The 13,220-nt window shown below is 47.5% G+C and overlaps 1 protein-coding gene across 1 annotated transcript in view; it reads right to left on the bottom strand.

The window, feature by feature from the left end:
- Nucleotides 1-13,220, bottom strand: part of LOC128459982 (unconventional myosin-VI) — a gene marked incomplete at its 3' end in the record, with an annotated part of 40,308 nt that continues 27,088 nt past the window's right edge. The window contains 7 exon segments of the mRNA XM_053444966.1: nt 1-32; nt 449-544; nt 845-972; nt 4,988-5,060; nt 5,922-6,013; nt 6,521-6,678; nt 12,723-12,867. Of these exon segments, the coding sequence (XP_053300941.1) occupies nt 1-32; nt 449-544; nt 845-972; nt 4,988-5,060; nt 5,922-6,013; nt 6,521-6,678; nt 12,723-12,867 (724 nt within the window).

The raw sequence follows: 13,220 nt of genomic DNA, 5'->3' as shown, positions 1-13,220 counted from the left end.
AGCGCGTCGTTGTTCTTCTCCACGAACTTGGTCTGAGGGCAGAAGAGGAGGAGCAGGTTCACTTCACAGTTTATAGAGTGGAAGTGTTAACGTGAGAGAATAATGACAAGATGAAGATTATTTTCCTATTTTGGGGGAAATAATCTGCAGAATATTACAGATTAAAGTCATTTGACTTCATATACAAATGTCTTGTGTAGATGAAATTGTGAAATGTTGTTCTTCAGAATCACTTTTAGTAAAAAAGGAAATTCTTGACTGAAGAATGAAGAAAAGACCTAAACCATGCAAGTGATGCGTTTGGTCCATTTCTCAGAACCAGTCTAAAGTGTCCCTGTCTCGCTGGTCGGGACAGACGACACTCGGCTGATACGAGGAAAGAGAAATCAATAATTTCATGTGACATTAATTTCAAAGATGGCTCCAGGAGAGCAGCTGGTGAACAAACCGTCTCGTAGCACACGGCTCCTGCAAAGTGTCTGATAATGAATCCTTCATCGTCCCTCACGTTCCTGTGGACGGACAGCTTCGACTTCCTGGGGACCTGAGGGACACACACACACACACACACACACAGACACAGACACACACACACACACACACACAGAGACTCAGCACAGTTCTTGCATATCTTCCATTTACAATGACATGCTAATTCTGGGCCCTGTCAATCATCCTCGGCTGGATATGAAGATTAAGAGTCGGTGTTGAGTCGTTTCACTCTGAACGCTCAACACTCTTCTTCACTCACTGGATCTGCTCCACGATTCAACTTTATATTGTTATTGTTATTCTATTGATCACTTCTCTCCTCTGACCCAGAGCCGGGTTCCTCTCCACTCACCGTGAGGCGGAAGTGGTCCTTGTGTTTGTTGTGCACCGTGTCGGTGAAGTGCTGGTCGCTGGGCTGAGGTAACCGGTTCTCCTCGTCCAGGATGTCCAGGACGCCGACCAGCTTGGCCTCCACCAGGTCTGTGGGGGGGGGGGGGGGGGGGGGGGAGAGAGTGAGACAAGCAGACGATTCAAACTCTAAATGAAAGTGTGATCGAGGGAAGAGGAGTTGATGTGACTCGACAGGTGAGGACGACTCCACATGTCGGAGAATATTACAGATGCATCTTTTACTGTGTTTCTAACATAACCTTCAGTTTAGCTCATAACCCCCCCCCCCCCCACACACACACACACACACACACACACAGAGCAAACGAGCAAGGAGGCGCTCTGTCCTTTCAGCTAAGACTGACTCCTGATTGGTCAAGCATATATTAATGGGCGGGACTTTGATGCCACGGCTCCACTGCCTGTCACCACTGAACAGACTCTGACTCCAGATGACGTCATTGACACATGAAGCAACACAATAATACAATATCTTCATTTCAGGAGAGTGGATCGTTGTTTTCGGTCTTTGGACAAAAACTGTAAAGTATCTGCTGATGTATTAATATGGGAAACTTTTAATATCTGGCTCAGTGTGGCTGGATTACTTGTTAGAAAGAAGCACAGAGACTCAGAGAGATTGTGGAAACGTTGATAAAGAATCCATCACCCACTGAGCTTCATGAACAATCTGTGGTTTCTACAAACCAGTTATCAGAGACCCATCGCTAATCTGAAGTCAAGTCCCCCGAGGATGAGAGATATTAAATATGTCTTTTAATCAACCATCGAAATGAATTAAAAAAAAAGATTCCAGAAGCCGAAATTAGGAAAATGCACAGCGAAGCTTTTAAGAGGCTGTAATTACATATCTTCATATTTCTCTGGAGTCATTAGATCATGAATTCTCTCTGATGTCTCCTCAGCAAAACTGTAATCGTTTCATATCAGCTGATTGTCCCACGAGCGTCTCCTCGTCCATCACAGGAGTGAGCTGACAACACGTCAGAGGACACACATGAGAGACACATGAGAGACACATGAGAGACATGAGAGACACATGAGAGACATGAGAGACACACGAGAGACACACGAGAGACACTCAAGACACACAAGAGAGACACATGAGAGACACATGAGAGATACATGAGAGACATGAGAGACACATGAGAGACACATGAGAGACACATGAGAGACACATGAGAGACACATGAGAGACACATGAGAGACATGAGAGACACATGAGAGACACATGAGAGACATGAGAGACACATGAGAGACATGAGAGACACATGAGAGACACATGAGAGACACATGAGAGACACATGAGAGACATGAGAGACACATGAGAGACACATGAGAGACACATGAGAGACATGAGAGACACATGAGAGACACATGAGAGATACATGAGACACATGAGACACACATGAGAGACACATGAGAGACACGTGAGACACACATGAGAGACACATGAGAGACACATGAGAGATACATGAGACACATGAGACACACATGAGACACACATGAGAGACACGTGAGACACACATGAGAGACATGAGAGACACATGAGAGACACATGAGAGACACATGAGAGACATGAGAGACACATGAGAGACACATGAGAGATACATGAGACACATGAGACACACATGAGAGACACATGAGAGACACGTGAGAGACACATGAGAGACACATGAGAGACACATGAGACACATGAGAGACACACGAGACACGCGAGAGACACGCGAGAGACACATGACACATGAGAGACATGAGAGACACACAAGAGACACACACGAGAGACACACGAGAGACACACGAGACATGTGAGACACACGAGAGACACATGAGAGACACACGAGAGACACATGAGACACACAAGAGAGACACATGAGACACACAAGAGAGACACATGAGACACACAAGAGAGACACATGACACATGAGAGACATGAGAGACACACGAGAGACACACACGAGAGACACACGAGAGACACACGAGAGACACACACGAGAGACACATGAGAGACACACGAGAGACACATGACACATGAGAGACACATGAGAGACACATGAGAGATACATGAGACACATGAGACACACATGAGAGACACATGAGAGACACGTGAGAGACACATGAGAGACACATGAGAGACACATGAGACACATGAGAGACACACGAGACACGCGAGAGACACGCGAGAGACACATGACACATGAGAGACATGAGAGACACACAAGAGACACACACGAGAGACACACGAGACACGTGAGACACACGAGAGACACATGAGAGACACACGAGAGACACATGAGACACACAAGAGAGACACATGAGACACACAAGAGAGACACATGAGACACACAAGAGAGACACATGACACATGAGAGACATGAGAGACACACGAGAGACACACACGAGAGACACACGAGAGACACACGAGAGACACACACGAGAGACACATGAGAGACACACGAGAGACACATGTGTACGACGCAGGAAGGAGACAAACAACCGAGACAAGATTCTCCGTCACGTGAACAGAGGAATCGAACTCCTCCTTCCTCCCTGAGACGCTGCTTTACTCAGATCTGTGTTCTAACCCCACCCTCCACTTCCTGCTTCATCTCGTGTGGTCTTCATGTTCTCTGGTCTCTGTGAGGACAAAGAGCAGCTGTGGTTTCACAGCACACCACATGAGGCCATGTGAACATGTCAGTGATTAACAGTGTGGACACGTCAGAGCTCCCCCCCCCCCCCGGCCGACCCTGCTGTGGTGAAGCTTCTCACATCGATGCTGTTTCAGAGCTGGACATCATGAAAAAGCATAATTAACCTCCGTCACCTGCAGCCAGCACTCATCCATCCCCCTGCCTGGTGGGGGGGGGGGGGGTAATGAGGAGACTCAGGACAGACGCTTTGTGTGTCCACGTCTGTCCACAGCTCCGGGGGTCGAGACATGGAGGGAAGCATCCAGGCCGGCAGCGTATTAAAACTCAAACTGAGCAGCACGGATCATAAACACACTGTTACAGCTGCTTCCTCTAAACCCAAACAAACACACAAACCCTGAGTGAGACAACTACCACAACAAATTCTACAAAGTTCAACCAGCAGCAGCAGAAAGTCTCCAAAGCTCAGACAGAGACCTGAGAGGAGCTGGAGACCAGATGAGTCACATGGTTTACAGGCTGAACAGAGATCAGTCACATAAAACCAGAAGGTTCCAGTTCAGAGCAGCTCCACTGGGAGTCCGGACCAGTGTCTGTGCTGTGTTCATCCTATTTAAATCAAACTGCTACAGACACAGTTTAAATCACAAGATGTAAAACAACACTGGGTTGGAGACCGGAGACAGGAACTGGATCTGCTTGAGGACGAGTCAGCCAACGAACCCTAAGATACAAGTCCAGAGTCCAGATGCAAATCAAGTCCCAAGTCAAGACCAGGACAAGAAGTCAAATCTCAAGTTCTCAATAAAAAATCTCGAGAAAATTGGGAAGACATCAGACTGGAAGGTCTCTGGTTCGACTCCACGGACTAACAACAAAAACGTACCTGGACCGAGTAAGAACAACCTGGATTGCTAACACTTGGATCTGTTCAAAATTCCAAGAGGATTCTCCCTACTCTGTCTAGTGCCCCTGAGCAAGGCACCTTACTCCCCCAACATCTGCTCCCCGGGCGCCGTACATGGCTGCTCACTGCTCTGTGTGTCCTGCACCAGATGGTTAAAAGCAGAGGACAAATTTCCCTCAATTGCATGAGTGTGTCTGTGCATGTGTTTGGGATGAATAATAAATGTATCTTGTATCTCTGGAGCTTCACTGAACGTTTCAGTGAATCTGGATCTTCACAGGATCAGTGAATCTGTTTCCTCGAGCCTCAGACACACGGTGAGAACGAGGACCACGTGCACGCTGCTTTGAGTCTGAACACCAGATCTCCTCAGTTCTAACAGAATCAGATGAGCGTCCTGTGCAGATGGAAGACGAGCTGCTCTGGAGCCCGAGCTGCTCTGGAGCCCGAGCTGCTCTGGAGCCCGAGCTGCAGCTCTGTGTGTCTAACTAACATGTGAGTGTGAAGTGAAGGGTCCTCGTACCGATGCAGTCCTGGTTGTCCACGTAGTGAACCTCGTTGACGCCCAGCCCCTCCTTCTGGTACAGCTCTTGCTCCTGGAACACAAACGAGACATTTCTAATGAGAAGTCATCACCAGGTCTGTGGCATCGGTCTAATGAGGACGGGGACGCGCTTCCTGCCGGAGGGCGTTCGAACTCGCAGCCTAACAGGACCTAGAGTTATGATATTACAGCTTTCACACAAACTGAGCATCTAAAGGTTATGACTTCTATCACAGGTTCAGCTCCCACGACTGTAAATGAGGAGTTTTTAGGTAAAATGTCAAATATTAAACCAAGTAACAAGTCAAAGTATCTTTGACTGTGACCTTTCCTCAGCTTCTCTTTAATAACAACAATTTTCAAAGTTCAAACACATGTGGCTTGAATTTTGCAGCTGAATAGATTTTGGTATTGATCCAAAGCTTTTATTTCTGCAGCCGAACAAAGAGTGACAGGACGTGTGACACCTCCGGGTTTTCAGCCACTGTTTGGTTTTATTAAAAAACACAAACAACGATGAAAAGCATCAATGGAGGCTCCGGCTCCACGAGGGGGGGGGGGGGGCTGCTTCTCTGTGAGACCTTCAGTTGCGTCCAAATTATGAGTCCAGCATCATTACCTCCCAAAGTGGGAATGTGGTGAAACAGGCTTTCATGCCGCCGGGGGCTGACGGTTGTTTGGGTTCAGAAAGTGTCGGTGAATCGAGACTTGAATTTGAAAAACAAGATGAAGACAAAACACAGACGAGTGTCGACTGAAAGCAGCGTTTGACTTCACAGCTCCTTTTATACATGAACAGTATAAAGTCTAGATTTGATGTGGTCGCGGTGTCTGGGTTTGGGAAAGTAAATCATTTTGATTCCTCCCCCCACACCACCACCACCACCACCTTCTCCCCCCCCGTCGCTCTCACCTCTTTCAGGATTCGCTCATTGAAGAACTGCTGCAGCTTCTCGTTACAGTAGTTGATGCAGAACTGCTCGAAGCTGTTGTGTTCAAAGTACTCTGGGAAAGAAGAAGCACACAGCGACAGGGCGTTAAAGATGCTGAGTCACAGTCAGAGGGAACCGGACCGGTCGCTCTGCTCCAGGACATCACGACTCAGCGACTCGGAGTGAGAACCAGACCTTCAGAGAAAAACCCTCAAACATCTTCTGTAGAGAACCTGAAGAACAGACGTGAGTCAGAGACGTCCTCCCTCCGAGTTCTGTTCCTTCTTCTCTGACACCACAAGGAAGTAACATATTACTGTGACTTTATTCCCTGAGATACAATAACTTATATCCAATATCTTCAACTGTCATAAATCAAAAATGAAGTCGTGACTCAGAGAATTCTTCACATATTCAAGTTTTATAAAAACTAAAACGAAGGAATTCTACTGGAACTTGTGTTTAAAGAACTTTATTCTATCACTAAATACTTGATAGTGATTTTACATAACACAAAGTGAATGAAGCACAATGAAAATCACCTGGAAGAAAAAAACGTTCTGTTTTAACTGATACTGACCAAAACCAGCGATGTCCAGGACGCCGATGAAGTTGGCGGAGGAGTCGAATGGGAAGCACTGGTTGACCCTGGTCACCACGTGGTCGAAGAGCCGGCTGTACACGGCCTTCGCCAGAGCGTCACGGGCGTTGTTGGCCTGCTCCACTTTGAGAGGCACTCTGGAAAACACAGGGAGAAACAGGGAAAAGTTAAATAGTTTCTTTGTTAAAAAGTGGAAACTGTTATTTATTCCTTCAAGATTTTCCACTTCAGTAAATCTAGGGTTTCTGTAAAAACGTCAGACGCTTCTCTGATGGATAACCAGTAGCTGAGCTGAGGATGAAGAGCTGAGGATGAAGAGCTGAGGATGAAGAGCTGAGGATGAAGAACTGAGGATGAAGAGCTGAGGATGAAGAACTGAGGATGAAGAGCTGAGTATCAAGAACTGAAGATGAAAAGCTCAACGATGAAGAGCTGAGGATGAAGAGCTGAGGATGAAGAGCTCAAGGATGAAGAGCTGAGGATGATGTTGGTTTCAGTCTCTCTATGCATCTATTAGAATGAGGCCACTTCTCCAGCTGCAGACCAACAATCAGCTGGAGACAAACATGGCGTCCTGACTCTTCAAGCAGATAATTGTGTTATTGACAGACGGGGCAGGAGGATCGGGGGGGGTGAGGCTCTGTGGAGCTGCTGTGATCTCTTCTGAGGACGTGAGGCTCAGCAGAGGCCTGATCACATGTTGGACATCAATCTGCTCCAGCTTCACCTCAGGACCTTCTGCAGAGCTGCAGAGCATCCGAGGACACGCCGGGAAATTAATCTATGCTTGGGCGCTCAGAGCCTCCCACACCCCCCCCCCCCCGAACAACCCCTTCCTAACCCCCCCGTGCCTCGCACCCCCTGACAAATCACCTCCCCTGGACATCCTGTGCGTTCTACTTCACAGGAGCTGCTGATCCTCTCAGGTGCCTTGAGTCATCATGATGGTTCCAACACGTTTTACTGGGACTGAGCAAAGGGCAGAACCAACCCCCCCCCCCCCCGAAGCTGCAATCTGAGTCTACATCTGCACTTTGTATGCATTCCCATCAGAACTCACTACGTACTCATGTTTACATTCACATATATTTACATACACTTTACATTATTATTCAAGTGCACACGCAAACAAGGCTGCAAATCTGAGCCACGTGAATAAAAACAACCTCAGGCAAATAAATATGTGTAAATAAAAAATAGATCATCGTTGTGTATCGTGTGTGTGAGTGTGTGAGTGTGTGTGAGTGTGAGTGTGTGTGAGTGTGTGTGAGTGTGAGTGTGAGTGTGTATCGTGTGTGTGTGAGTGTGTGTGAGTGTGAGTGTGAGTGTGTGTGTGTGTGTGTGTGTGTGTCCTCTTTGGCCCATTTTTCTGACAAATGCTCATTGAACATATTTAATGCTTCCCGTCGATCTCACAAGATTTTCACCAGGATCGACTCTTTCATGTTTCCAGGAACACGATGCAAATTGAATCTCTTTCATGTAAAACATGTGGTTTCTTATATTTTACATTTTCCTTCAGCTGGAAACTAGGCTCATTAAATATATGTGAATAAAAACACACCAGCGTGGGACTTAGCTGCTACTTCTTGTGTTGTATTTGTGTTTTTTGTTTCCATCTTCATGTCTCAGAAGCTTCGACAGTGACTGAACTCCTCTGACGCTCGAGTCATCACAGATAAAATCCCCCCCGGCTCTCACTCAGCCACCACATGTTTAAATCATGGCGAGCTGGAGAGTTTCCACACAGCTCCAGCCCTCTCATTTAGAACCAAGAGGTCTGAATGCCAGGGCAGCATCATGTCAGAACACTAATCATACAAGGAGCCTAACATGTAATCCCCATGAGCCCCTCCCCCTCTCAGTGGTTGGTGGAACCGGGCGCTCTGGAGCTCCGCCTCCGTCCTCACAGACGCAACATGAGGAAGAAACAATGGATTTGAATGGGAGGAGACACTTGAGCTTTTTAATGAAACACACAAGTGTCTTCACATTGCTAAAGAACTTTAACATGTGCTGGGGAAATCATACTGTAAATCAAGATGGACGACGTGTCCCCAGGTCCTCCCACGGGAAAAACTTGGATTGAACGTCCTGACGTCCTTTGGAGGCAGAGGGCCGCCACCGGGTGAAACAATCTCAAAACAATCACATTTCCTATTCAGGTTTTCTCCTGGAGGAGATTTCTCTGAGGGCTGTGGCCGCCGGGTCGGGGGAACTTCTGCTCTGTGCAGGATGAGATGTTTTTCATTTGGGTCAGAGCGAACAGTGTGGAGAGCGTTTCATCTGCGACACGTCCTCAGCTGCAGGAGACTTGAAGTTGAATCACAAGTGAGCAGGACTAAGATGGATGCGGTGGAGGGGAGGGGGGGGGGGTGGAACTGACCCCCCCGACCCCTGCTCCTCTAGTCTCCAACAAGCTCTTACCTGGTGAAAACCACCACCCTAAATCCTCCCATTAGCAAGACACCAGTTAACTATATAAAGGTTTTTTACCTTTTGCCAGCGACCACCTAATCAACCTCTGATCGGGGGGGTTGTGGTCGGTGTAAACCACCAGAGGATTACCACTACCACCATTATATGTAAAGATGTTACACATGGGTTAAATGGTCGTTCACAACGAGAACAGGAGCAGAGCAGCTTTCACCTGTTGAGAGGCCCGGTGGCAACTGAGGAACCGGTCCTCTCAGCAAGTCCCAGCAGCTTTCCATGTATTTGTCTAAGTTGTATAATGTATTTGGCTTTTTTTATAGTAGATCTTTTTACCTTGGTTTTATTTTGATTTGATTATTTGACTGCTGAGCTGAGCACACGCTCTCGAGGGAATCCCCAGGACCACATTCACAAATTAATACCAGTATAACAAGGCACTGTTCACAAGTTAAACACAAGGTGAACTAACAATCCACCTTCAGGCGCAGTACTACAGTACATCCACAGTACTCCACAGTACTCCACAATACTCTACAGTACTCCACAATACTCCGCAATACTCCACAATACTGTTCACAAGTTAAACACAAGGCGAACTAACAATCCACCTTCAGGTGCAGTACTACAGTACATCCACAGTACTCCACAGTACTCCACAATACTCTACAGTACTCCACAATACTCCGCAATACTCCACAATACTGTTCACAAGTTAAACACAAGGCGAACTAACAATCCACCTTCAGGTGCAGTACTACAGTACATCCACAGTACTCCACAGTACTCCACAATACTCTACAATACTCCACAATACTCCACAATACTCCACAATACTGTTCACAAGTTAAACACAAGGTGAACTAACAATCCACCTTCAGGCGCAGTACTACAGTACATCCACAGTACTCCACAATACTCCACAATACTCCACAATACTCCACAGTACTCCACAGTACTCCACAGTACTCCACAGTACTCCAGTATAGTTCAAATGCACCAAATTAACATCCTCATGGTTCAAAGATTATATCGTCGGAGCTGAAGACGACAGATGCTTCCTCTTCCTCTTCTTCTATGTTTTAATTCTGTCTCTACTTCTTCTGATTGGTCCAAAAGTCAAAACTATCCAACAAAGAGTTATCACTGCGAACCAACCGAACCTGGTTCAGTTTGATCCAGAACCAGAACTCTTCTTCTGCTCGGAGGAACCTTTCACACCTGAGGTCTAGATTCAGACCAGACTTTAGAGTTTGAAGGTCGAACCTGAGGTGTGAACGTGGACCTTCATCCAGTTCAGGGGAAGCAGGTAAGTTGACCTAGCACGTAAAAGACAGACTTTGGTCATAGTACACGAAGTATCTACTCCACTGATGTAACGAGGATGTGAAGTCAGTGGTCCTCTCTGAAGGGGGGGAACATGGTGGAACAGGGTTTTTTCAGGTGTCCCACCATCTGCCATCAGAGAGTCAGGCGCCTCGCTCTGCAAACAGGATCTTTTGCTTCCTCAGTCAAAGGGTTTTTCTTTCTGGGTCTAATGGCGACAGTGAACATGTTGCAAGAGATTTTCTCCATCAGCTTTTCATTCCTTCCACCATCTGCTGCCAGAGGGAACTCAGAAAGCTGTTTGCTTTGGAAGAACAGCGCCCTCTGTGGATGTGACGCCAAATAGCACTCGAGCTGACTTCTGCTCTTGGAAAAGAAGCTTTACCCTCAATGTATTTGAGCTGTTCAGTTTGTCTCCACTGTAAAGGCTGCACCAGGCAGTGAGTGAAGCACAGATACAGAACATTTCATCTGGAGGAATAAATCGTTCCCGGCACATGTCAGACATCTGTCACTTCTCACGAACACGCCGAAGTCAGAACGCCTCCACGGCTCCAGAAGTTCGACCTTGTGAAGGTCATGTGGGACAACATGAAGGATTCACCGTGTTCATGATGTTCAGGGCACGTGTCAGAGAGCTCTGGAGATGAGAGTCGAAGCTGGTGTCTGGTTGAGGTAAATGAAAACCTCCCGTCAGGCTCCACCCGTCCACAGAGTTTCATGGACGTCGGCTCAGAAGCTTCTGCTCAAACCTCCTCGTATCCTGGAAGCTGTCGTTCTCAGCACACACACAACTTCTCCCAACACAAACGTAATAAAGAAAAATAATAATCATACTTATGTGAAGTTGAGCGTGTTTCCCTGCAGCAGGAGGAGAACGCCATATGTGCTCCGACACGCCAACTGTCACATCTCATTCAACACACAACATGTAAACGAGGCCTCACACAGTTCAGCATGTGGAGAGAACTGTGACGTGGGAACACAAGCTGTGGAGGGGGGGGGGGGGGGGGGGGTGTCCTCGGTTTAACACCTGCTGGACAGTGAAGGAGTTCAAATAGAAGATTCACAGTGACTCACTCGTCTGGAAATATTGTTTATATCAAATGTAAAAATCATTTTTGAATTGATATAGAGGAAGCAGAAAACAAGAGACAGCATGAATATGGCCACGCTCACAGCTTCTTAATGTCTGGACAGAATTCTGCTTTTATTCACCTTTCCTTTCTGAATATGGAGCGTTATTAAAATCAGAGAGGATGAACTCCAGGGAAATTGATGTTTTCTCATTCTGTTTGAGTTGTATATAAAAACGTTTTACTCTGACGCAGCACATGAAGCTGTGTGCTGAGCTAGCAGTCGGGGAATGTCATGCCAAGATGAGGCCTTCAGGAATAACAACATCTTCCTGTGAGCTGTTATGACAAGATCACAAAAAAAACATGTACAACAAAAATGGTAAATCAAAAATCTTGTTCTATGGTCTCTGCAATTTCTGAATATATAAGAAAACCTGTGAGAACTCGTTAAATCTTTGAAAATGTCAGGGTCTGAGTTCGTGAGGCAGCATCACAAGTGGGCCGTCCTTCACTGAGGTTGTCACAAGGCCTTCTGGGAAATGTAGGCCGGCACTAAGTGAGGCGGAGGTGGCTGAGTGTGTGAGAGCAGCATCCAATCACCTGCTCCACCTTTTCTAATGAATCTAACTCCAGCATCCAGAGGCTCAGTGGAAGTCCAGATGGCTCCACACTGTGTTCCTAACAAGTGTTGGCCGCGGCACCCGGGTCTGATCTGGTGTTTGTCTGCGGCTCAGAGACGAGGAGGCGCGTCCACAAGGAGGCGCGTCCACAAGGAGGTGCTAGCCTTCCCCTGCCGCTCCTCCTCCGAGCCTCGCTGCACTTTACATTCTGATGTCAGATGAAACCAGTTGGTGTCTCTCAGTCTCTCTGGACGGTGATAACAAGACGAGGAATGCATGAGTGAGATTACTGGTGTGTCTCTGTGCGTCCCAGTGGATCTGACCCACTAAGCTTCTGAGTGCTAACGCTGTAAATCAATGTGTTGTTGGTTTGTGTGCGGTTACACTTCATGTTCCTGCACTGCCGGGGGGACACGACAGGAGTCTGAGGTTTTTAGTTGAGAGCTTCACCACAAGGTTCATTCAGGAGCCAACAAGTTTCCCACAGACGTTCAGTCACTTCACCAGAACAGAAAACGACTAAAGGACCAAACAGAACCTCAGGGAACGAGCAGCGGGTCCATATCAAACCTCTGAGGACAGACATCTGGGACTCCAGCTGTGAGACGGAGGGAGTGTCAGTGTACATGTGGTCCAGCGGTTTGTGTGCATCTGTGTCGCTCAGTCAACATGCGTGTGTGTGTTTGTGTGTTTGTGTATGTGTGTGTGTGTCAGGGCCCTTACTTGATGACTGTTCCTTTGGCGCCCCCTGCAGTTGTGAGCATCACCCTGGAGGTGAGGCTGACCCTCAGGTCGTCCTGCTCCAGGCCCAGCAGCTCGGCACACTGCTCCACCGTCTGACTCGACTGCTTCCTGATGGTGCAGCCGCCTGCAAGACGAGGAGAAGGGCAGACATCAGGAAGGCAACAAGACGAGGAGAAGGGCAGACATCAGGAAGGCAACAAGACGAGGAGAAGGGCAGACATCAGGAAGGCAACAAGACGAGGAGAAGGGCAGACATCAGGAAGGCAACAAGACAAAGGAGAAGGGCAGACATCAGGAAGGCAACAAGACGAGGAGAAGGGCAGACATCAGGAAGGCAACAAGACGAGGAGAAGGGCAGACATCAGGAAGGCAACAAGACGAGGAGAAGGGCACACATCAGGAAGGCAACAAGACGAGGAGAAGGGCAGACATCAGGAAAGCAACAAGATGAGGAGAAGGAAAAACATCAGGAAGGCA

The sequence above is a fragment of the Pleuronectes platessa genome, chromosome 17, assembly GCF_947347685.1.
Source record: "Pleuronectes platessa chromosome 17, fPlePla1.1, whole genome shotgun sequence".
NCBI classification, from domain to species: domain Eukaryota; kingdom Metazoa; phylum Chordata; class Actinopteri; order Pleuronectiformes; family Pleuronectidae; genus Pleuronectes; species Pleuronectes platessa.
The sequence above is the reverse complement of the archived record's forward strand: the minus strand, read 5'-3'. Positions and strand labels throughout refer to the sequence as shown.